The sequence below is a fragment of the Caretta caretta genome, chromosome 16 (assembly GCF_965140235.1).
Source record: "Caretta caretta isolate rCarCar2 chromosome 16, rCarCar1.hap1, whole genome shotgun sequence".
NCBI lineage: Eukaryota > Metazoa > Chordata > Testudines > Cheloniidae > Caretta > Caretta caretta.
This window is the reverse complement of record NC_134221.1, coordinates 26,392,709-26,419,213: the sequence shown is the minus strand read 5'-3', so window position 1 is coordinate 26,419,213 and position 26,505 is coordinate 26,392,709. Positions and strand designations below refer to the sequence as shown.

The window sequence follows — 26,505 nt, the reverse complement described above, 5'->3', positions numbered from 1 at the left end:
CTAGGACAGGGTGAGGAAACCCAGGCTGGTGGAACAGGCAGAACCAGTGGGACCCCAGCACAGCAGGTGGTATCCCAGATGGGGGGGGTTCAACCTGTCACAGGACTATTATCATCAAGTAGTCTGATCTCCTGCATAGGACTTCCCTCAGTTAATTCCTGTTTGAACTAGAACATATCTTTTAGAAAAACACCCAATGTTGATTAAAAATTTCCAGTGATGGAGAATCCACCACGACCCTTGGTAAGTTGTTCCATTGTTTAATTACCCTCACTATTTTAAAAACAAAATTGTGCCTTATTTCTAGTCTGAATTTGTCTAGATTCAACTTCCAGCTGTTGGTGGTTGTTATATCTGTGCTAGATTGAAGATCCCTCTATCAAATTTCTGTTCCCCATGTAGGTACTTATTAACTGTATAGTCACACCTTAACCTTCTCTTTGTTAAAGAGAGAGCATGTTGTCTTTCACTGTAAAGCATGTTCTCCGGTCTTTTAACCATTGATGTGGCTCTGCTCTGAACCCTCTCTAACTTATATGGCTCTCTCCAGTTTATTAACATTCTCCTTGAATTGTGAACAGCAGAACTGCTTTCAGTATTCCAGTACAGAGGTGCTCAGTAAAGAGGTAATATAATCTCCCTGCTCCTACTCAAGAGTGCCCTGTTTATACATCCAAGGACTGAATTAGCCCTTTGGTCACAGCATGCACTAGGACTTTATTTTCTTCTGACTATTCACCACGACTCCCAAGTCTTTTTCAAAGTCACTGCTTCACTGGATAGAGTCCCCATCTGGTAAGTATGGCCAACATCCTTGGTTCTTAAATGTATGCATTTACGTTTGGTTATATTACAACTTGTGGTGGTTTCTTGCGTCCAGTTTACTAAGCATTCCAGATGGCTCTGTATGAGTGACCTGTCGTCTTCATTATTTACCACTTTCCCCAATCTTTTTGTCATCTGCAAACTTTATCAGTGATTATTGTTTTTTTGTAAATCATTAATAAAAATGTTAAATAGGGTACAGCCAAGAATAGATCCCTGCTGGACCCCACTAGACACACACTATTGCAGGTGATTCCCTGTTACAATTACATTTTGCGTTCTATCAGCTAGCCAGTTTTTAATCATTTCATATGTGCCATATAGTTGTGTGGTACTATATCAAAATTCCTTACAAAAGTCTGTTACATCACTACTGTTAACTTTATCCTCCAAACTTGTAATCTCATAAATTAAAAATCAAATTAGTTTGATAAAATATACTTTCCATAAACCATATATATTGGGATTAATTATACTTCTTGATTAATTGAGTCCTGTTTCAACCATTCACATTATTTTGCCTGGGATTGATGTTAGGCTGACAGGCCTATAATTATCTGGTCATCCTGTTTGGCTTTTTAAGTAATAGCTCAACATTCGCTTTCTTCCAGACTTCTGGATCTTCCCACTGTTTCAAGACGTAATGAAAATCATCATTAACAGTCCAGAGAGCTCCTTATCCAGCTCATTAAAAATGTATGGGTTTAAATTATCCAGTCTTGCTGATTTCAAAATATCTAGATTTAGGAGCTGCTGTTTAACATCCTCCCTTGTTACTGTTGAAATGGAAAGTATTTCATCATTGTCATCAGCTGATTTGAATACATAATCTATCATTTTCTCAAATACAGAACAAAAATATTTATTGAACATTTCTGCATTTTTATTGATAATTCTACTAGGGATGCAAATATTATTTTAAATGGTAACCATTTAAACTATTAAAATTATATTGTTTAATCGGTTAACTGATTAAAGGGAGAGAGGCTGGGGCTGCTTTGGCCAGCCAGGGGCTGGGGCTGGGGCTTAATGGTTAAGGTGGGTTAACTGGTAAGACTAATGCTTACAGTTTAATATTTTACATCCCTAAATTCTACCATTTCCATCTACTAATGACTGATACCATTGTTAGAATTTCTTTAGTTCGTAATATATTTTTAAATCGCCTTGTTGTCCTTAAATCTGCTGCCCATAGATTTCTCCTTGTGTCGTTTTGCTGCCCTTCTTTTCTATGATTCCTAGATTCTAATTTATATTCATTATTATCAGCTTCCCCTTTCTTCCATTTGTAATATATGATTTTTATAGATGCTTTTACTTACTCTAGGCCAGGTTTGTTTTTGAACTAGTGTGGTGTGTTTTTTCTTGATTGTGGGATCTTATTTCTGGTTTGAATTTGTATAGCTTCAGCTCCCAGCTGTTGGATCTTGTAATGCTTTTGTTGGCTAGATAAGAGCTCTCTGCTTTCAGAAATTATCTCCCCATGTAGGTATTTATAGATTGTGATCAAGTCATCTCTTTACTTCTTAAACTAAATAGACTGAACTTCTTACGTTTCTCACTGTAATTCATGCCTTCTAGTCTTCAAATCATTCTTGTGGCGCTTTTCTAAACTCTCCAATATATAGTTCCAGTCAGAATTGGGCGCTAGTGGCATCAGGCTTTTTTGGTCATAGCCCTGGTAGGTCACAAGATTCAGACTTAAAATTGTAACATTCTCTGCATAGTCCAGATACCTCTGAAATAAATAAAATTCTAGTTAAAGCAGGTTATATGATGTGTTAAATTTTTTTTATGTGAAATACTTTACGTTAACCTATTAATAGCTGATCTATACAATCTGCTTATTAGCCAGGGGTATCCAAGCCCCAGGATTCTTGCTGAAAGTCGTAGTTTCTTTTGTCAGGCCTTTTGTATTGCAGTAGTGGTGCACAGAGCTTGCATTCTGAACAGGCAATTTGGGGTAATTTCTGCCAGAATCGGCCCAGACTCGTTCATGGTTCCTTAGAAAACAGTGATTAATGCTAGTATCATTGAATATTAAGGTACTATGAGGATGTCTCCTTACTGGACAGTAGTTGAATTAGAAATATATGTCAGTACTATGTAGATCTGTAATCTGAGATACACTGGGGTGTATTTCCATGCCCAGTTTGTTGTACGTTACCTATGATTAAACGCTTGCTTCTGATGTGTTCCTCTTTAAATGTAAATTGCACAGAATGTATTGGCGATGCACAGAGAAAGGATAGGTTTCAGAGTAGCAGCCATATTAGTCTGTATTCGCAAAAAGAAAAGGAGTACTAGAGACACCTTAGAGACTAACCAATTTATTTATCCAATGAAGTGAGCTGTAGCTCATGAAAGCTTATGCTCAAATAAATTGGTTAGTCTCTAAGGTGCCACTAGTACTCCTTTTCTTTTTAGAGAAAGGATAGTACAGCACTCCCATAGTGAATGTTCCAATAAACTAAACTATTACAGCCATCAAATGATAAAAGAATTATACTTTAAAAACACCATGGAATAATGAAAAAAACACATTGGGTTCAGTTGTGATTTAATGTCACAGTCCATTGCAGGGGCACATGTCCTCAGCAGGAACTCCAGAAGGCATTTGCTTAGCCTGGCACAATGCTTCCAGGCACGCACCATCCTTTGAAAAGATTCAGGATGTGTTCTTCAATGCAGCCTGAGAAGCTGCCTGAGGTTTTGGCTCTGCCCCTGTAGAAAGGTTAGTAAGACAGTGTCACTAGTGTGTAGTTGTCCTTGTTTTCAGGGGAGTGCAAGGACAGCCATTTTGCCTGATCACTGTGTACGAGTGCAAAAGTGTGTAGGTACCTTGCACTGCCCTGCTCTCCGTAAACAAGGCCAGGTACAACTGAGACCGCAGATCCTATTAAGTACCTAAGAGTCAGGGTGGGTTGTTTTTTCTGGCTGAAATTCTAGACCAAAATATGAAAATAGAGTTTTCACTGAAGAATACGCTGGTAAAGTGAGGGATCTGGCTTTAGAGCACAGCTGAAGTAGCATAAACATTCCCTAAGTAGAAGAGAGGGACTTGTGTCATTTTAAATCTTGCCTTTAACCAAGCAATCAACCCAGAAGCAGCAGTGAAGGACTCCAGTGGGATTCCCATGTCCTCCGTTCTTCCAAAAGTATGGGTGGCCATGGCTGAAAGTCTTCTAGGGTTGTGCTGGGAAGAATAAAGAGAAATGGGGGAAATCTGGAGGCAAAACATTGTAAAGAGAGTTTTAAAAACCTGGTTTTTGCTATAATTCCTGTATCTAGATGTGGTGTTGCTTTTAGTAGAATGTTAAAGGGCCATCAAAAACTCGGTGGTTCCAAGGGAAAGCCAGTGAGAAAAGGCCGAAGTGATATGAAAGCATTTAGCTAAATAGAATCCTAGAAATGTAAGGGGCTGGAAGGAAGCTCGATAGTTTATCTTAGTCCATCCCTCTGCACTGAGATAAGACTATGTATACATAGATCATCACTGACAGGTGTTTTTCTAACTTGTTCTTAAAAAAAAAAAAAAAAGCACAGGGATTCTACACCTCCTTTGGTAACCTATTCCAGTACTTAACTATCCCTATACTTAGAAAGATTTTCTTAATATCTGACCAGAATTTCCCTTCCTGCAGAGTAAGCCGATTATTTCTTGTCCTACCTTCAGTGGATGTGAAGAACAATTGATCACTGTTTTCTTTATAACAGCTCTTAACATATTTGAAGACTATCAGGTTCCCCCTTCAGTCTTCTTTTCTCAAGACTGAACATATCTGTTTTTTTTAAGCTCTTGTCATAGGTCAGGTTTCTCTAAACCTTTTATCATATTTGTTGCTGCCCTTTGGACTCTTTAAGAATGATACAGACAAATTGTAAAGTGTGGAGTGCAAAACTGGACACAGTATTCCAGCTGAGGCCTCACTAGTGCTGAATAGAGTGAAACAATGAATCACCTCCAGTGTTTTAGATAAGACACTCCTGTTGTTCCACCCCAGCATGATATTAGTCTTTTTTGCAACTGCGTCATGCTGGGTCATATTCAGTAAGTGATTTTCTATACCTCCAGATCCTTTTCTGCAGTATTACTGCCTAACCAGTTACTCCCCATGTTGTAGTTGTGTGTTTGATTTTTCCTTCTTAAATATAGTACTTTGCACTTGTCTTTATTGAATTTCATCTTGCTGATTTCAGACCAATTCTCAAGTTTGTCAAGGTCAATTTGAATTCTAATCTTGTCCTCCAAAATACTTGCAACCACTCCTAGCTTGGTGTCCACAAATTTTATAAACATACTCTCCATCCCATTATCCAAGTCATTAATGAAAATATTGAATAGTACCTGACACAGGACAGACCTCTGCAGGACCCCAGTAGACAGGTTCTCCTAGTTTGACAGCGAGCCATTGATTACTCTTTCAGTATGTGTTTTCAGCCAGTTGTACACCCACTTACAGTAGTTTCATCTAGACCACATTTCTATAGTTTGCTTCTGTGAATGTAATGTGGGAATGTATCAAAAGCCTTCTTAAAAGCACGATAAATCATGTCTGTTGCTTCCCGTCATCCATTAAGCCAGTAATCTTGTCAACAAAGGAATTTCAGTTGGTTTGGCATGATTTGTTCTTGACAAATCCATGCTGGCTATTATTCACCATTCTATTATCCTTGGTGTACTTGTTCCATTATCTTCCTAGATATTGAAGTTACCCTGACTGGTCTGTAATTCTCCACTTTCTCTTTGTTCCCCATTTTAAAGATAAGTACAATGTTTGCCCTTCTCTAGTTTACTGGGACCTTACACATCCTTCATGAGCTCTCAAAGATTGCTTCATGTAGTTCCTTAAGTATGCTTGGGTGAATTTTGTCAGGCCCTGCCAATTTGAATACATCTAAATTATCTAATTATTCTTTAACCTATTCTAGCTTATGTTCCTTCCCCCTTGTTGTTAATATTAAATCTGGTTAGGTATTTGATCACAATTAGCCTTTTTAGTGAAGATGTAAGCAAAACAGGAATTAAACACCTTTAGCCTTTTTGATGTCATCAGCTATTAGCGCTCCTTCCCTGCAAAGTTGTGGACCTACACTTTACTTATGTTTTTTCTCTAGCTCCTAATGTATTGAAATAACCTCTTCTTGTTGCTTTTTATGTCACTTACTAGGTGTAACTCATTTTGTGCCTTAGCTTTTCTGATTTTGTGCCTACATGCTTGTGCTATTTTTGTATTCATTCCCAGCAATTTGTCCATGTTTCCGCTATTTATAATATTTCTTTTTGATTTTCAGGTCTTTAAAGAGCTCCTGATGCAGCTGTATTGACCTCATACTATTCTACTGATCTTTCCTTTGCATCGGGATAATTTGCTGTTATGCCTTAAATATTTTCTCTTTGAGAAATTCTTTGAGGAACTCCCTTTTCCCTTAGATTTTCTTTCCATGGGACCTTACCTACTAGTTCTGAGCTTGTTAAAATTTGCTTTTTTAAGTCCATTGTCCGTATTCTGCTGCTCTCACTCCTTTCTTTCCTTAGAAACATTTCACGATCACTTTCACCCAAATTGCCTTCTACCTTCAGATTCAAGAATCAGTCAGAATCAAGTCTAAAGTACTACCCCTCCACAGTTGTTTCCTCTACTCCTGAAACAAGAAGTTATCCCCTACACATTCCAGGAATTTGCTGGACACTTTGTTTTGCTGTATTACTTTTCCAACAGATATCTAGGTCGCTAAAATTCCCCATTATTACCAGGTCTTGTGTTTTTAGTTATTTCTGTTGTTCATTCTAGAAATGCCTCATCCACCTTCTTCTCCTGATTTGGTGATCTACCAAAATAGTTGACACCTACCGTGAATTTGCCCCCATTTTTTGTCTTCACCCAGAGAGTTTTAACTGGCCTGTCTGTCACCTCCTTCAGAACAAGTGTATACAATCTTGATATATAGTGTAACATCTCCTCCTTGTTTTCCCCTGCCTGTCGTTCCTGAACAATCTGTGACCTTCTGTACCAATATTCTGGTTATTCAGCAATCCAATATTCAAATCACCTGTAAGAAATTTTTATTTCAGTTGCATTAAAATAGATTTCCAAATCAGCTTCATGCTTTTGAATGAAGAATGGGCATGAGGATCAAACTCCTCAGGTGCACTTCAGCTAATTTTGCTTGACTTTTTCCTGCATTATTCCTCCACCCCACCTTTGCATTTGGAGGGGTTTAATCTAATAATTTCCCAATTCTGTTTCTGCTTCAGAATGCAGATTTCACCCCAGGTACATGGCGCAGAACAGATGTGCACTTGGAAAACCCAGAGTACCACACCAGATGGTATTTCAAATATTTTCTAGGAAAAGGTAATTACCCTTTTGTAAATGGCTTAAACATGATTTTAAATAAATGAGAAATACCTTTCACATTTGAGTAATTGCAATTGTTAAAGTGCATGGGATTGACTTTATTTCTTCTTATTATTATTGCACCTTCGGTGTGTGCAGTGTTGTACAGAAGATGGATTGTGGCAGACAGGTGGGTCCATGGCCCAAAGAGCTTAGCTTCTGATGTTATTGTGGGCACAATACAATGCAGGATAAGCACATGATAGTATTTGGTCACTAAAGCTGTAATCATTCATTGCACTGCAGACTTTACTGCCAGTCCATTGGAATCTAAACTTCTAGCACTGATGCTTCATTAGTGAGAGAGAAACCCCAAACCCAAGAAGTCTTGTCACATCAGGGTTTCTTTCAAGAATTCTGGTGCTCCTCACTTTTCTATAAGATAAAAATGTTTTCAGAACACTTTTTTTGTTTGGGGATTTTTGCATTTCTACTCTTGTCCCAGACAAAATAAGGAAATATGCTTGAAGTGTATGTGAATTGTTGAAGGCCAAGTTAATTGCACATCAGGAAAAGTTTAGGCTCAGTTAAGACTTGAGTGAAGGTTCAGGTTAGTTTATATCATATCTGAAGTGGCTTACTCAATTGTCCTTGTTCTTTTTCACAAAATATCTTCCAGAACTAGCCCACTAAGTTGGCAGGATCTCACCAGATTAGTCACTTAGGCCCCTACTTGGCTTTGTAAGTCTAAAAATAACTATTATTCTACTCCATATAATGTAGCAGTATTTTGTGAGATAGCATATTTGCACAAGATTTTAAGGGAAATCAGCAGAAATTGCTTTTCTTCACAGATTTTATAGGAAGGAACTGGGATGGCAGAATCCTGTAGTTTGAGAGACTTGAAACATAAACTTTACAGAACAAAACAAAAAAATCCCTCTCTTCCCCTTGAAGCTGCAATTCCTCAATAAATTTTCTCTTATCTCTTCTAAATTTAAACCATGTCTCTTGGTAGTGAGGATCTGCAGCCAGGTTTTGATTTCCATGCTTTCTTCATTAAGTCCTTTAAAGTTGTTGACAGAGTCAGGATTTCTTAATGTGTTTGCAGGAGTCTTTCTTCTATTCATTTTGTTTTATAATAGACACCCTGAAATCTTAAACATCTATTTCTTAAAATCATTTTTTACCTTTCTGTTACTTGTGTTTCTACAGTGCTTAGCACAATGTCCATGACAAGGGCTCCTAAGCACTGCCTCAATACATACAAACAAATAAATAAAATGTACAGTCTGGTTTCAGGTTTCAGAGTGGTAGCCATGTTAGTCTGTATCAGCCAAAAACAGTGAGGAATCCTTGTGGCACCTTAGAGACTAACAAATTTATTTGGGCATAAGCTTTTGTGGGCTAAAACCCGCTCATCTGATAAAGTGGATTTTAGCCCACGAAAGTTTATGCCCAAATAAATTTGTTAGTCTCTAAGATGCCACAAGGACTCCTTGTTGTTTTTACAATCTGGTTTGTTATTGTAGGGATGTTCAGTAGGTGTCTAGCACATTTTAGGGTAAAATTGTGGTGGCCTTACTCATGTTAGTGATCTCATTGATAAAATCATAGTCATGTAGGGATGGAAGGGACCTCAAGAGGCCATCTAGTCCATGTCCCCACAACTGAGGCAGCATCATGTATACCTAGACCTTCCCTGACAGGTGTTTGTCTAACCTGTTCTTAAACACCTCCAATACCAAGGATTCCACAAGAGCCCTTGGTAACCTAATCCAGTACTTAAATATTCTTACAGTTCGAAAGTGTTTCCTAATATCTAACCTAAATCTCCCTTGCTGCGGATTAACAATTACTTCTTGTCCTACCCTCAGTGGACATGGAGAATAATTGATCACCATCCTCTTGATAACAACCTTTTACATATTTGAAGACTGTTCTCATGTCACACCCCTCCCCCACCCCAGCCTTCTTTTCTCTAGGCTAAATATAAGCAATTTTCAGCCTTTTCTCAAACATTCTGGACCTTAAAATCATTATAACTTCCACTGAAGCTCACATCTCCTTTGTATGATGCATCTTGGGTCCATAACACCAACCGCCTACTATTAATGTTTTGTCAGTTATTACATGTTAAATGGAAGCTTCAAGGCAGCATTAAGTTTACAATTATAATTGCAAAAAGCCAGGAACTTGAAAATGTTAAGGTTATAACACAGTTAATATGGTCATATTGTACATACTCTGTATATTATGATGTACATTATGCCATTAATATGACAGATAGACATTTGTATAGAAAAACAAAAATATATCTGAGTTAATGCTGTAGGAACCTTAACTTGCTGTAATTAAATGAAAAAACAATTTATAGCTGAGATTTTAAACGTACAAAAGACTGGAATTTTAAAGTTATGGTTCACACAGAAACGGAAACTCGACAAATGGTAACTATATAATATTTAATATTGTGGTAAATAGCATTAATATTAACACTTTAATGTAGATCATAAGGTGACTGAGGCATAGTTCCTGTTGGAACCATAATTACAAATTCTGTGACTTTTCTCAGTGTATGTAAAACATCAATAACACACACCTTTCATAATTTAAAAACATTTTCTCAAATCATGTTTCTTCCTTAAAATCAATGGCATCCTTATTTGTTTTATTAGGCTTCAGTAAAGCCATTATTGACCAGCATAGACCAAATGTTAAATGCTGATGTTGTGTACTCTGGGACTGGGCATATACACTGAAATTGCTACCCACAGCAGGGAGACTGTTCCAGATGTAGTGAGCAGCATGACAGAGAGCACAAAACCAGAAGTAGAGAACGGGACAAAGGATAAAGTAAGCAAAAGGAATGGAAAGTGTTTAATGGGGCTTGAGAGAGTTCAGAGGGAAATGTGACTGTGAGATTATTATAGGACATGCTAGAATGAGTAACTCAAACTAGATGCAATAAGTAGAAGAATTCAGAGGGTGGTGGAATGGTGGGAGCTGGAGGAGTGGCAGAGAGATTGAACAAGAGAAGGTTATTTTAATCAAGGCAAGAGATCACAGCACATGGACAAGGGTTTCAGCAGCAGGAAAAGTGAGTAAGGAGATTTTGGCAATATGCTGCTGGAAACCTACCAACAATGTAGTTCCTTTTGTAACAATTGATTTTTCCTTGTATAATTGTTTTTCACTTGTTGTGTTTCCTTTCCAGTTCATCAGAATTACATAGGTACAGATGCAGAGAAGAACCCTTTTTTTCTGTCTGTCGTGCTCTCCAACCAGAACAATCAACGTGTCCCTCAATACCGCTCAATTCTCTGGAAAAAAACAGTAAGGAACAAGTACTAATAGTTGCCTGCCTGCCTGCTCTCCATGTTTTTTTAGGGCATTTCCTTCCCTCAGTTGTACCACTGAATTCTTAACATTTTTCCATAGCTACTGTGCTGTGGTTACCACAGGAGATACATATATGGTATGAGTAAGCCCAGAAAAGAATGCAAACAAATCTTATCTGTAGGCTTCATGTTTCCAGATGCTACTTTTTTGTCATCCTGGCTTCCTTCACCTACAGGAAACCTTTGGATTCCCTGCTGACCCTCTAAAGGTCATTAACTCACTAGTTATTAAAACTCACTTATTTTTAAGTATTTACTATTTCGGAGCACTATCAGTGTGAATAGTTTTATATAAAACATAGGAGAAGGAATGGTCCCTACTCCATGGGCCTTCCATTCTGCATTTAGCGAGATCATACCGTTTGGACTGTCAATATGTTGGATGACTTGCATAGAAGTCCAGTAACAAATGGGCATATTTTAATTATTCACTGTAGTGAATTATCATTGAAAAGCTTCACGGAAGTTGTTTCAAGAAGATATACAAATGCATAGAGGGTGGATGTGTGGCCAGAAGGAGAGACAGGAAGATCCATGTCTATTGGATAACCTCTAAGGAGACGTAAAGATGAGAGAAGAAGGATACAAAGAGAGTGTTTAGTTAGTAAGGTGGCTTAGGAGAGCAGACGGATGGGACAGAGCAGGAGAAGAGAGGTGAGATACAGGCAGGGATGGAGTTGCCAAGGGCCTTGAAGTAGATGATAAGAAGCTTAAAGTTGATATGTAAGGAAGATGAAGCCAGTGGAGGAGAGGACTGACATGGTCAGAAGCAGTAGAAGTGGGTTAAAGGGAAAAGGGTAATGTAAAATATGAAGTGTTGGTGGAGTGGCGTAACACATAACCACTTAAAAAATTAATGCAAACTATAAAAGCAAACAGACAAATTAGACAGATTTATACAACTCCCAGGCAGTGAGAGTACATCGAAAGAATATCACCCACATACATGCTTCCTGTCTCAAGCGTTTTGCAGAAGAGATTTTGGTCAATTCTTGGTGGTATATGCTTCATAGGAATCACACCATCCATATTGATTTGTTCCATGTTTCCTGGCTCATGGGTGGACTGTCTTTACAAAAAACAAAATTAAAAATAAAACTACCAGAAAGGAAATTTAAAAAATGAAGATAACGTAAGGGGGAAATGTTTCAGAGTAGCAGCCGTGTTAGTCTGTATTCGCAAAAAGAAAAGGAGTACTTTGTGGCACCTTAGAGACTAATAAATTTATTTGAGCATAAGCTTTTGTGAGCTACACGAAAGCTTATGCTCAGATAAATTTGTTAGTCTCTAAGGTGCCACAAGTACTCCTTTTGTTTATAAGGGGGAAATGTTCTCTTCATTCTGCACTTTAGACTCCCATCTGTCATTATATTTTTACCATACAATGGGGAAGTGTCAGTTACTTCAGAATACACTAGTCCAAATGACTAGCAATTTATGGCTGCTGAATCAGTACAGTGGGCACATTTACATTCATTCCAGTTGTCAAGATATTACTGGTTCTAGTGGTATTATCCATTCCAAATATAGGAAATATAATTAAAACTGGAATTAACTTTTTAATTGCACCCACTGTATGTAGACGAAAAGCTGGACATTATATAGTTTTGCTTGTGAGTGTTGTTTGGTCCTACTGGATGCCTTAATAGTCCTGTGTTTGCTACATGTGAACATCAGCTACAAATGAATAAAAACTCTTGTGTTTCCTTGGTTTTTTGTTGTTGTTGTTTATCTGATATGGTTCTTTAGTGATGTGATCATTAGCCAATAAAACCTTTACTCACAGAAATAGTCTTCCAAATAACAATTTTAGTGGTAACTTTTTAATGAATTTTGGTAACCTCCCAGGCTTAGTTTGAAACAAGATGGTGCCCTTACTGTGCCCAGCTGCTGTGTGATACCATATGACACCCGCTGCATAAAATGACTGAATATGTACTCAAAATAAGGACTGTGGGGACATTTGCCATTCAGCAACCATTTGATCAGTTCTTTTAAATTTTCAGGAGCAGATATACAATAGTTAGAGTTCTACAGCTAAGAACTGATATGGTGTAGGTGTGAGCCTTGTAGGATTTCCCTCTGTGGGTTATTAAATGACCATAACACTGCACTATGTGTTCAGAAATATTGAGATCAAGTAGATAATAAACCTCATGCCATTTTACAAGTCAAAAGAATAACAGTGGTTTTATGCAGAATAAAAATTAAAGTGTAAGGTCAGCAAAGGTATCTCTGGGAGTCTATTAAGTCCTCTTTAAATACCTTTACAGAAACCTACTAAATAGTTTTATGTCAATGGAATGTTTTCTTCCAGCACCAGGAAGAAAACTGAGACATGTTGTTCTTCGGTCTTTGTTTTTCTGTAAAATATTTTGCTGTTGTATTGTATGTTTTGTGATTCTAAAAAATGTATTTCTTTTTTTTGTGATAGGGCTGGGAACATAACCGGCTGGATTGTGTTTGTCCCCCTTTATAGGAGATGTAAGTGGAAGGGAGGCTCCTTCTCCCTATTGTCTCCCTGGCATAACCATGTAGGGTCCTGGCATCATAATGTGATCCATTATGCTCTTGACCCTACTACAAAGAATAGACGCGCTTTTGAAAGGTCAAAATAACATGCACTGCAACAGCAAAATATATACTCCCTGGTACTGCCTCCTTTCCAAAGGGGGACACAGAGAAGGTGGGATCATGGCCCCATTACCCTTCACACAGCCTATGGAACTTATTAAATGCATTGGAGAACATTATATTCATAGGAGCACCAAGCTGAATTGTGCTTCCCAGAGCTCTTCCTAAGGCATTGCAGCTCCATTCCACCCCCAGAGTGGGCCAGTACCAATAGGTACAGTGTGGCCCACAATTTAGAGGGCTGATATTTTTCTTTCAGGGTTACTGTTAGCTGCTCTGATTCCCCCCACCCCTTTTTTTTTTGAATTGTGTGTAAAAGCTTCTAAGATGTTCATAACATATGTCTCTCCTTCAAGTGGTCTCTGCATATTGCCTTTTGTGGGATGCACTGACAGTTAATCATAGTGCCTGTTGGAGGACTCGCGGGCCCTTGTCTGCCCATTCCCTCACAATCATGAAGTCCTAGGGTAGGGGTCTCAAAGTGCCGGCCCACGGGCCATCTGTAACCTGAGAGCCTCCCCACTGCAGCCCGCAGAGAAGAGATACATGCAGCCATGCTCCTGGCAATGTCTGCTGCAGGTGCCGCCCATGGCAGCTCCCATTGGCTGGGGGAGACTGACAAAGACACCATCATTAGTCACTGGGCAGAGTCAGCCATGGAGGCGGTGTCACTTTTTTCCACAATGAATATAAACAAGTCAAAATACTGAACACAACTATCTGATGCACACCTTGCTGCAATTCTGAAGGTTTCAGCTGCTCAGTCACTGAGGCCAAACATCAACAAACTGACAGAACTGAAGCATTGCCGGGTGTCTGGCAAACACTAAAAGCTCTCTGGCAGGCTCAGAATTATATAAATTTGTATGACAGTTTTATTATTTCTAAGAAATTCGTAATAAAAGATACAATATAAACGTTTTTCTTTCTGAACACCATTTCAGTGACATTATTGGCTCGCTGGGAGGATTTGAGGACTGGCACTGGCCCTAAGATAAATTGAGTTTGAGACCCCTGTCCTAGGGGCTAGGCTACAAACGAAGGTTTGGCACTCTGACAGCCTCAGTCCCTTCCAACACCAGCAGTGTCGGATTGGGAATCAGACTGAACCTGTGGTCTAAAGCTTTCTTCAAGATAGCTATTTTATTAGGCCTTATCTAATAGCTATTGTTTATAGTTATTTAGTATAAGGTTATATTAAACTAGGTTTATAGTAATTTAGTATAAGATTTTATTAAAATACGTTTTTAGTATTTGATAGTATAACTTGTTCAAGCATTGGTTCCATTCTGGAAGAAATCCTGATGGTAGATCTGAAGATCAAAAAGCCAGGAGTGAGGACAGAGACAAAACAGGCTTCAGGCTTTACTCCTTCAAGAAGTGCAAAAGCCTGGTTGATCCAATACAACCATCAATTCCAAGAAGATGCACAGTCTAGCTTCGGTTCTGGATACATCTGTGGGGAAGTATCATCCAGCCATGTGGAGAGAGACAGGCAGCCAGCAACCCAGCAAGCACACGTAGGAGAAACCCGAAAGCAAAAGGAAAAAATGAACCGCAAGCAGCCTTTTAAAGCTTTTTATTTAGCAGATTGAGCAACCAGGAGCCAATCACACTCTCTGGCGGGAAATTTCTGAAAAAAAGCACAAGCCACACCTCCGGAAAAGTCCCAGAACAAGCAACACACTGCTTAAAAAAATGAGTAGGCAATTACATACACAAAGAGGCCAATATACACTTGCCGGGAATGGGCTTGGCAACACATCATCAGTTCCACCATCCTCTTTGGTTCTGACCCTAAAGAAGATACCTAGAAAGGATCCTAAGTGCATGGATGAGAAATCTAAAAAAAGCCCAGTAGAAAGGCCAGTGTGAGCAGAGCTAAACCATGAATAAGAACCTCCTCAGAACTGGAAATCTTAGAACCAAGTAGACTTTGCTTGCAGAGTTTTTACATGCTGAATGAAAAAACACTCAAGTGAAATAGCAAATATAATTACAAACTCAATTATGGGCAGGGGTCGACGCTCTGAGATTGATCCACCAGCGGTTGATTTAGTGGGTCTACTAAAGACCCACCAAATCGACTGCAGATCGATCTCTGTATTCTACCTCCGATGAGAAGAGTAAGGTAAGTCGACGGTGTAGACCCCGTGGTAACTTGACCTAAGGTACGTCGATTCCAGCTATGTTATTCACGTAGCTGGAGTTGCGTATCATAGAATATCAGGATTGGAAGGGACCTCAGGAGGCCATCTAGTCCAACCCCCTGCTCAAAGCAGGACTAATCCCCAACTAAATCATCCAAGCCAGGGCTTTGTCAAGCCTGACCTTAAAAACCTCTAAGGAAGGAGATTCCACCACCTCCCTAGGTAACCCATTCCATTGCTTCACCACCCTCCTAGTGAAAAAGTTTTTCCTAATATCCAACCTAACCCTCCCCCACTGCAACTTGAGGCCATTACTCCTTGTTCTTGACCTAGTGTAGGTCGACTTACTGCGGTAGTCTAGACATAGCCTATGTTTGTCATATCCAAACCAGAAATTGAAGGATCCAGATTTATCAGTCGTCTTATCCAATCTCCTGTTACTGTAGTGCTCACAACTGTCACTCGGATCTGATGCCTCCACCTTAATTGGATCCCGGAAGTGAAGAATTGAGAGAGAGGAAATCACTGTCAGAGAAAAAAAGGGTAGAGGAGCACCACGCCTGGCCTCTGCTTCAACCTCCTAAAATTCAGTCAGATTCTCCCAGTAAACCAGTCTCTCCAGTGCCAGGACCGCTGCTGTTGCCTCTGCATTCTGGATTGGATCTGGAATCAGATCTGCAATCTGTAGACAGTTACAAGCGGGAGGTGCTATCAGTTTGTATGTCTTTAGAAGAATTTCTGGCTCTCAACCAGTCCAAGAGGACCCTTATTATGGATAATGTTATGAATTAGATTTGGTTGTATATTACTAGCCAGACTGGTAGATGCCACCGTGTTCTAGAGTCCCTTGTTGGCCATTCCCAGATCTGCAGTACAGTGTACAGTTGCAGTCCCTTCTAGGACTTCCAGAAAGTGTTCCCACAGATTTGAAGATACCAGATCCACTGACAAAATATAGAGGGAGACCAGTCTCCTACACTGCCTCTGCATTGTGACCCCGCCCTGCACCTAGAGTGGCAATAGCAGCTGTCCCTTCCCATCTCAGAGAGGTATAGGCAGCAACATGGGATCCCAGCTTAAATAGACAGTCCATGGGATCCTAGCCCTAGATAGGCAAGGAAGGTAGCAAGGACAACCCATCCTCAGCACTTCCCTTGGTAATTAGGGTGCATATGCTTTGGTGGATGGGCTGGTGCCTATTGCATTTTTTCTCTCCTACTATGCAGTCTTCTGATGGTTGGATGTTGATTGAGTTCCCCACAGCAGTAGGTCTTGGAATTAATATCCCATTAAGATGAATGAGGTAGTTCAAACCTCTCAGAACTATTATCTCAGGATCTCTGCAAACTCAAGGAGATGTTACTGTGTCAGTCAGTTAATGTTTAAGTTTTTCTTCCCAACCATGGGGACTAGAAACTTTTTAAAATGAGAGCTCAGATTCTGCTGTAATTTGTCTCCAGGAGCGGAGGCCCCAGACGCAGGACTGTAGTGCCTATGTCTTACTTAAGCCACCCTTGGGTTCAGGTACTCGGGTAGCTTCTCTCTCACAGGGGCTAATATTAGATACTTTATGGGAAGGTTTAAGAGTTTCCATAATGGGTAGTTAACTTCACCTATAGGCATGATCTTACTTTTTTCCTAACCCAAGACAGTTAGTGATTAGATTAAGTCCTGATGCATGAAGATTTATATACCTTTTGAATTTTTATCCTAGCTAATATAACTGAGAATATTTTTATGATCCACCTAAATATATAATATTTTATTTAACCCTGCAATTTTTGCTGCAGTATCTTGTAGCACTGAGTTCCAAAGTTGAATAATGCATTTTGTAAAAATATTTTCTTCTGTTTGTTCATTTACTGGACTTAATTTTTGTTGGCTGTCCCTTCATTCCCAAATCGCACCTGGAGCTGCAGCTAGCAAGAGATGTCAAGAGTAACAAGAAGGGTTTCTTCAGGTATGTTGGCAACAGGAAGAAAGCCAAGGAAAGTGTGAGCCCCTTAATGAATGAGGGAGGCAACCTAGTGACAGAGGATGTGGAAAAAGCTAATGTACTCAATGCTTTTTTTGCCTCTGTCTTCACGAACAAGGTCAGCTCCCAGACTGCTGCGCTGGGCATCACAACATGGGGAATAGATGGCCAGCCCTCTGTGGAGAAAGAGGTGGTTAGGCACTATTTAGAAAAGCTGGACGTGCACAAGTCCATGGGGCCGGACGAGTTGCATCCGAGAGTGCTGAAGGAATTGGCGGCTGTGATTGCAGAGCCATTGGCCATTATCTTTGAAAACTCGTGGTGAACGGGGGAAGTCCCGGGTGACTGGAAAAAGGCTAATGTCGTGCCAATCTTTAAAAAAGGGAAGAAGGAGGATCCTGGGAACTACAGGCCAGTCAGCCTCACCTCAGTTCCCAGAAAAATCATGGAGCAGGTCCTCAAAGAATCAATCCTGAAGCACTTATATGAGAGGAAAGTGATCAGGAACAGTCAGCATGGATTCACCAAGGGAAGGTCAAGCCTGATTAATCTAATCGCCTTCTATGATGAGATTACTGGTTCTGTGGATGAAGGGAAAGCAGTGGATGTATTGTTTCTTGACTTTAGCAGAGCTTTTGACACGGTCTCCCACAGTATTCTTGTCAGCAAGTTAAGGAAGTATGGGCTGGATGAATGCACTATAAGGTGGGTAGAAAGCTGGCTAGATTGTCGGGCTCAACGGGTAGTGATCAATGGCTCCATGTCTAGTTGGCAGCCGGTGTCAAGTGCAGTGCCCCAGAGGTCGGTCCTGGGGCCGGTTTTGTTCAATATCTTCAGAAATGATCTGGAGGATGGTGTGGTTTGCACTCTCAGCAAATTTGCGGATGATACTAAACTGGGAGGAGTGGTAGATACGCTGGAGGGCAGCGATAGGATACAGAGGGACCTAGACAAATTGGAGGATTGGGCCAAAAGAAATCTGATGAGGTTCAATAAGGATAAGTGCAGAGTCCTGCACTTAGGACGGAAGAACCCAATGCACAGCTACAGACTAGGGACCGAATGGCTAGGCAGCAGTTCTGCGGAAAAGGACCTAGGGGTGACAGTGGACGAGAAGCTGGATATGAGTCAGCAGTGTGCCCTGGTTGCCACGAAGGCCAATGGCATTTTGGGATGTATAAGTAGGGGCATAGCGAGCAGATCGAGGGACGTGATCGTCCCCCTCTATTCGACATTGGTGAGGCCTCATCTGGAGTACTGTGTCCAGTTTTGGGCCCCACACTACAAGAAGGTGTGGATAAATTGGAGAGAGTCCAGCGAAGGGCAACAAAAATGATTAGGGGTCTGGAACACATGACTTATGAGGAGAGGCTGAGGGAACTGGGATTGTTTAGTCTGCAGAAGAGAAGAATGAGGGGGGATTTGATAGCTGCTTTCAACTACCTGAGAGGTGGTTCCAGAGAGGATGGTTCTAGACTATTCTCAGTGGTAGAAGAGGACAGGACAAGGAGTAATGGTCTCAAGTTGCAGTGGGGGAGGTTTAGGTTGGATATTAGGAAAAACTTTTTCACTGGAATGCGTTACCTAGGGAGGTGGCGGAATCTCCTTCCTTAGAGGTTTTTAAGGTCAGGCTTGATAAAGCCCTGGCTGGGATGATTTAGCTGGGGATTGGTCCTGCTTTGAGCAGGGGGTTGGACTAGATGACCTCCTGAGGTCCCTTCCAACCCTGATATTCTATGATTCTATGGTTCTTGTATTATGAGACTGTGAAGAGGAGCACCTGACTTTCTTTCTCTGTACAACTCAATATTTTTATACTTGTAACATGTTACCTCTTATGTGGGCTCTCTAAACTTAAATTGCCTTAATTTTTTTAGTCTCTCCTCATATGGGAATCTATCCATGCTACTAATCATTTTCATGGTCCTTATCTGCAACACTTCTTTAATTCTGAGATGAGTGGCCAAAACTAAATACAGTATTCCAGGTGAGGACATACTATCAATTTTTGTAATGGCATTATAATTATAATAAAGCTTAATATTTTGTTTTTTGTTTTTTTGACTACTGCTGTACATTGAGAAGATTCAATTTAGCAGTCCATAGTGATACACAGTGACAATTTTTCCTAAGTAGTTACAGATAACTTAGAACCCCTTAATGCGTATGCATAGTTCAAGTGTTCCTCTCAATGGCACTGTCTTGCAATTGTCTGCATCTTAATTTCATCAGCCCTCATGCTGTTAAGTCATCTAACGTTGTTAGTTCCCCCTGCAGTTCCTAACATTCATTGTACTCTAGATTAGCCTAAATAATGTTGCATCATCTACATGCAGCTAGCAAGAGATGTCAAGAGTAACAAGAAGGGTTTCTTCAGGTATGTTGGCAACAAGAAGAAAGCCAAGGAAAGTGTGGGCCCCTTACTGAATGAGGGAGGCAACCTAGTGACAGAGGATGTGGAAAAAGCTAATGTACTCAATGCTTTTTTTGCCTCTGTTTTCACTAACAAGGTCAGCTCCCAGACTGCTGTGCTGGGCATCACAAAATGGGGAAGAGATGGCCAGCCCTCTGTGGAGATAGAGGTGGTTAGGGACTATTTAGAAAAGCTGGACGTGCACAAGTCCATGGGGCCGGACGAGTTGCATCCGAGAGTGCTGAAGGAATTGGCGGCTGTGATTGCAGAGCCATTGGCCATTATCTTTGAAAACTCGTGGCGAATGGGGGAAGTCCCGGATGACTGGAAAAAGGCTAATGTAGTGCCAATCTTTAAAAAAGGGAAGAAGGAGGATCCTGGGAACTACAGGCCAGTCAGCCTCACCTCAGTCCCTGGAAAAATCATGGAGCAGGTCCTCAAAGAATCAATCCTGAAGCAATCCACTTTGCATGAGAGGAAAGTGATCAGGAACAGCCAGCATGGATTCACCAAGGGAAGGTCATGCCTGACTAATCTAATCGCCTTTTATGATGAGATTACTGGTTCTGTGGATGAAGGGAAAGCAGTGGATGTATTGTTTCTTGACTTTAGCAGAGCTTTTGACACGGTCTCCCACAGTATTCTTGTCAGCAAGTTAAGGAAGTATGGGCTGGATGAATGCACTATAAGGTGGGTAGAAAGCTGGCTAGATTGTCGGGCTCAACGGGTAGTGATCAATGGCTCCATGTCTAGTTGGCAGCCGGTATCAAGTGGAGTGCCCCAAAGGTCGGTCCTGGGGCCGGTTTTGTTCAATATCTTCATAAATGATCTGGAGGATGGTGTGGATTGCACTCTCAGCAAATTTGCGGATGATACTAAACTGGGAGGAGTGGTAGATACGCTGGAGGGGAGGGATAGGATACAGAAGGACCTAGACAAATTGGAGGATTGGGCCAAAAGAAATCTGATGAGGTTCAATAAGGATAAGTGCAGGGTCCTGCACTTAGGACGGAAGAACCCAATGCACAGCTACAGACTAGGGACCGAATGGCTAGGCAGCAGTTCTGCGGAAAAGGACCTAGGGGTGACAGTGGACGAGAAGCTGGATATGAGTCAGCAGTGTGCCCTGGTTGCCACGAAGGCCAATGGCATTTTGGGATGTATAAGTAGGGGCATAGCGAGCAGATCGAGGGACGTGATCGTCCCCCTCTATTCGACATTGGTGAGGCCTCATCTGGAGTACTGTGTCCAGTTTTGGGCCCCACACTACAAGAAGGTGTGGATAAATTGGAGAGAGTCCAGCGAAGGGCAACAAAAATGATTAGGGGTCTGGAACACATGACTTATGAGGAGAGGCTGAGGGAACTGGGATTGTTTAGTCTGCAGAAGAGAAGAATGAGGGGGGATTTGATAGCTGCTTTCAACTACCTGAGAGGTGGTTCCAGAGAGGATGGTTCTAGACTATTCTCAGTGGTAGAAGAGGACAGGACAAGGAGTAATGGTCTCAAGTTGCAGTGGGGGAGGTTTAGGTTGGATATTAGGAAAAACTTTTTCACTGGAATGCGTTACCTAGGGAGGTGGCGGAATCTCCTTCCTTAGAGGTTTTTAAGGTCAGGCTTGACAAAGCCCTGGCTGGGATGATTTAACTGGGAATTGGTCCTGCTTCGAGCAGGGGGTTGGACTAGATGACCTTCTGGGGTCCCTTCCAACCCTGATATTCTATGATTTTATGTTTTGTCACATCACTCTTCCTCCCCTTTTCCAGGTAATTAACAAATATATTTAAATAACATTGCGGATGGGATCCTGGTCTTTAGTTTGCTTGTTTTTACTAAGTGTCATACTTAGTTAAATAGAGAATTTCAGCGTTTGATTTAACCTCTCCTATTATTTTTCCTTCATAGGGTACTCAGAAAATATGCCTCCCTTACAGTCCCACGAAAACATTATCAGTGAAATCTATTTTAAGGTAAATATTCACAAATGTATATCATTAAATGTATTTGTCTGTGCCCTATTTTCCTTTTCTGTCATTCAAAAGCTTTATTTCTGTTCATATTTTCTTTTCCATTATGGCTGTAGAAAACAGTGAAACAAAGAATACAGTTCTTAAGGAAAGCCATATATGCAAGGTGCCTCCAGTACAGGTGCTATAGAATGCCAAGTAATGGCCTTGTGATACCTCTATGGCAATGGAGAAATCTAAGCACCTTTTTGGGGGGGGGCAGAGTGGGGGGAAATATCTTCAAGTTAGAAATTGGGCACTAACTGGAACTAACTAATTGGTGCTTGAGAGGAAGAAATCTTGGGCTTGCTTGTGGACAGACCAGGCGAAGCCTCACAAAGTTGTATGGAGAGATCTGACTAGAATGTGAATGAGGGGGTAAAGGCAACCAAGGAAGAAGCAAAGATTCCTAAATGGATTGGAGTCCTTAGCTGATTCTCTCCTCTGCTTTCTCATATGGGATATTGTGGATTCTCTTCTGCACTGTTTTCCAGACTTTTGAAAGCTGACACCCGCCACACACGCTTTCAGGAAAGGAAACCAAATACACCCCCTATCCCCTGCAAACTCATCATGTGTTGTTAAAGGTCTTACTCATCTTACTGTATACAGCTTACATGGGCCTCCCTGCCCTCCATCTAGTCTTTTGTCCTCCTATCCATGAAGTACAATAGTTAAGTGTTAACATTTAGGGCTAGTCTACACTGGCAACGCTAAAGCGCGCAGCATTCAGTTGACTTAGTTCCCGCTCAGACTCCTGTTCCAAGTCTCTGCCAAGGCACCATAGCCCCGGGCATCGATCGCCGGCGTCTTGCTGACGCGGGTCCACCCGTCGAGGCCGCTCACGGAGCAGCTTCTACTGTGGGTGCTGCTCCTCCACGTCGAGATCGCAGTCCCCTGGCCGACGTAGATCCTGGCACCGCCGATGTTCCCGGTCCAGAGGCAGCAGCGGATCATACGCCAGCTCGGCCTCACCTCACAGCCACCCATCTACAGGCCAAGCTAGCCAGCCCAAACAGCCAGCCGTGCTGGTGCCTCAGCAAGCGCAATGGCACCAAGCGTTGTGACCGGCCCAGTGGTACCAGTGGGCACCATGGCCTCCGGCGCGGCCTGCGGCGCAGCCCCTGGTGGGGGCTCACTCGCTGGCCGGGGCCTCGGAATCACCATCGGCGTCCATCTTTAGACCACCAGAAAAAAGGTCGGTGGGGCCTGTGTCCTCGGTACCGTGCCCAGAGTCCGACCAAGTGGTGGATCCTCGGGTGCCAGACGACATCCAAAGCACCGCACTGGTGTCACCCCGTCCGGAGGAGCTGATTGTGGCCCCGCCCCCCTCTGTCCCGCAGGAGGACTACCGGGCCCACCAAGACCTCCTAAAAAGGGTGGCAACGAGCCTCCACCTCCAAGCTGAGGAGATGGAAGAGCCCTCAGACTCCCTGTTCAATGGGCTGTCCCCTTCAGCACCAGGCCTTGCAGCTCCATGAAGGGGTGGCAAGAATTTCAAATGCCCTGTGACAAACACCAGCCTCATTGGCTCTCATCTCTAAAAAGGCGGAGCGCAAGTACTTTGTACCCATGAAGGGACATGAGTATCTGTATACCCACCTGGTGCCCAACTCCTTGGTGGTCGAGTCAGTCAACCACAGGGAGCAGCAGGGGCAACCAGCCACGACCCCCAAGAACAAAGACTCTCAGAGGCTGGATGCTTTCGGGAGAAAAATTTATTCGTCGTCAAGCTTTCAGCTACAAGTAGCAAACCATCAGGCTCTTCTGGTTCGCTACGAGTTTAACCTCCGGGAATCCCTCTCCAAGTTTGAGGACTCCCTCCAGGAGCGCGATAAGAAGGACTTTAAGGCGCTCATGGAGGAAGGGGAGGCAGTTGCAAGAGCATCCCTGCAGGCTGCTTTGGATAGAGCAGACACAGCTGCACGGTCCATGGCCTCAGCGGTGTCCATAAGATGGGCGTCATGGTTTCTACTCTCTGGGCTCTCCAGTGAAGCACAGTCGTCAATGCAGGATCTCCCTTTCGACGTGAAGGCTCTGTTTGCTGAGGAAACAGACACAAGGCTGCATGGCATGAAAGACTCCCGTACGACCCTCCAGACCTTGGCCCTCTATGTCCCTTCTCCCACAAAACCCAAGTTCAAGCTGCAACAGGCTCCCGTCCAGGCCACCCTCCAGAAGTACGAGGCCACCCACAAAAAGCAGTGGGACTACAGAAAGCGCCCGCAAAGGCAATCCCAGCCTGCCCCTCAGCCTGGGTCTTCTAAGGGCAAGCAGGCAGGGAAAAGGTGCATTTGATGGGCAGCTCGGGGGGACCCCACCAGTCCTCATCAGGGATCCGCCCTCAATAAAGCTCCCCTTCTCCAACTGGTTGTGTGCTTTCCTTCCGGAATGGTCGCGGCTAACCTCGGACCGATGGGTCCTCAACACCATCTCCTGGGGTTACACCCTTCAGTTTACCTCCTCCCCGCCCAACTGCCCTCCGCCCCCGTCCCTCGTGGGGACCCTTCTCACAAGGCTGTGCTCGAGCAGGAGGTGGGGCGGCTCCTGGACCTAGGAGCTATAGAGAGAGTGCCCAAGGAGTTCCTGGGCAAGGGGTATTACCCCCGGTATTTCCTTATCCCAAAGGCTAAAGGGGGGCTTAGGCCCATCATGGACCTGTGAGGCCTGAACCACTACATCGTGAAACTCAAGTTCCGCATGGTTTCCCTGGCCTCCATCATCCTCTCCCTGGATCCCGGGGACTGGTACGGTGCCCTCGATCTACAGGACACGCACTTCCACATCCACATATTCGAGAGGCACAGACGCTTCCTCCGTTTCATGGTGGGACAGTCACTACCAATTCATGGTCCTACCGTTTGGTCCGTCCACTGTCCCCAGGGTCTTTACAAAGTGTATGGGGGTGGTAGCGGCCTATCTCAGACACCAGGGGGTCCAAATATTCCCATATCTGGACGACCGGCTAGTCAAAAGCACCTCCTGGTCACAGGTGAGGGATCATGTGACGCTCGTCCTGTCCACATGTACTACCCTGGGCCTGTTGATAAACAATGCCAAGTCCACGTTAGTCCTGGTCCAATGCATAGAGTTTATTGGGGCACTACTGAACACAATGTTGGCCAGGGCCTCTTGCCCACCAGATAGGTTTGAGACCCTGAAAGGGCTCATCAACTTGGTCACAAGGTTCCCGGTGATGACAGCCAGGGCTTGCCTGCAACTGCTGGGTCACATGTCTGCGTACACATATGTGGTCCATCACACCAGATTCAGAATGAGGCCCGTTCAGCTCTGGCTGGCCTTGCAGTTCTCCCAGGCCACGGACAGAACGGACAAAGTCCTCACTGTGTCAAACTCTATGATCACCTCCCTATGGTGGTGGTCCGCCCCAAACAACAGGCTCCAAGAGGTCCTGTTCAGGGACAGGGCCCCGTCGTTGGAGCTGGTGTCCGACGCATCGGACCTGGGTTGGGGGGCCCATGTGGGGAACTTTCAGACCCAAAGCCTGTGATCTCTACAAGACCTACCCCTTCATATAAATGTCAAGGAGTTCAGGGCAGTGCGACTGGCGTGTATGGCCTTCCGCTCGCACCTGGAAGGCAAGGTAGGTCAGGGTCCTCACGGACAACACGGCCTCGATGTTCTATATCAACAGGCAAGGCGGGGCCCGATCCTCTTCCTTCTGCCATGAAGCCCTCAGGCTGTGGGACTTCTGTATAGCCCATGACATCTACCTAAAAGCCTTCCACCTGCTGGGCGCCGGGAATGTGAGGGCGGATGGCTTGAGCAGGAATTTTTTCTCTCTGCACGAGTGGTCTCCACACCCGGAAGTGGCTCACCAGCTCTTCCGAAGGTGGGGTAAGTCCCAGGTGGACCTATTTGCGACCCGGCAGAACCAACAATGTCCCTGGTTCTGCTCCGGGGGGGGGGGCCTTGGGAGGGGCGCTATCTCCGATGCCTTTACTGTGTCTTGGTCAGGCCAGCTCCTCTACGCCTTTCCCCCATTCTCTCTGATCAGCAGGGCCCTGGAGAAAATAAAGGCAGACAAAGCCAGGGTCGTCCTCGTTGCCCCAGTGTGGCCCAGGCAGCACTGGTAGGGGACCCTCTCATGGCAGTTGCCGCTCCAACCGGACCTGCTCTCTCAGGGCCAGGGCCGCCTCCTCCATCCCAACCTAGCAACGCTTCACCTCACAGCGTGGCTGCTCAGTGGTTATGTGGCAAGGAAAGGACATGCTCGGAACAGGTTCAGCAAGTCCTCCTCGAAAGTAGATGGCCCTCCACTCGCCGCTCCTATGTGGGGAAGTGGTCTCGGTTTTTGAGGTGGGCGGCAGGCCAGGATATTTCCCCGACGGCTGCCCCGATCCAGCTTATCATAGAATCATAGAATATAAGGGTTGGAAGGGACCTCAGGAGGTCATCTAGTCCAACCCCCTGCTCAAAGCAGGACCAATCCCCAACTAAATCATCCCAGCCAGGGCTTTGTCAAGCCTGACCTTAAAAACTTCCAAGGAAGGAGATTCCACCACTTCCCTAGGTAACGCATTCCAGTGTTTCACCACCTTCCTAGTGAAAAAGTATTTCCTAATATCCAACCTAAACCTCCCCCACTGCAACTTGAGACCATTACTCCTTGTTCTTTCATCTGCTACCACTGAGAACAGTCTAGATCCATCCTCTTTGGAACCCCCTCTCAGGTCGTTGAAAGCAGCTATTAAATCCCCCCTCATTCTTCTCTTCTGCAGACTAAACAATCCCAGTTCC

The 26,505-nt window shown here is 43.2% G+C and overlaps 1 protein-coding gene across 11 annotated transcripts in view; it reads left to right on the top strand.

Moving 5' to 3' along the window:
- Positions 1-26,505, top strand: part of GARNL3 (GTPase activating Rap/RanGAP domain like 3) — a 194,203-nt gene that overhangs the window by 63,013 nt on the left and 104,685 nt on the right. For 8 of the 11 annotated variants that reach the window (XR_012665260.1, XM_048823447.2, XM_075120472.1 and 5 more), the window contains 3 exons: positions 7,085-7,184; positions 10,384-10,502; positions 21,644-21,708. Coding sequence is in view for 8 of the 11 variants with exons in the window: in XM_048823447.2 (XP_048679404.1) it covers positions 7,085-7,184; positions 10,384-10,502; positions 21,644-21,708 (284 nt within the window). In the remaining 3 variants the exon portion in view is untranslated. Of the gene's footprint in view, positions 1-7,084; positions 7,185-10,383; positions 10,503-13,001; positions 13,052-21,643; positions 21,709-26,505 lie in introns of those variants that run through there. The other 3 variants (XM_075120475.1, XM_075120476.1, XM_075120473.1) reach the window with 3 other exon arrangements.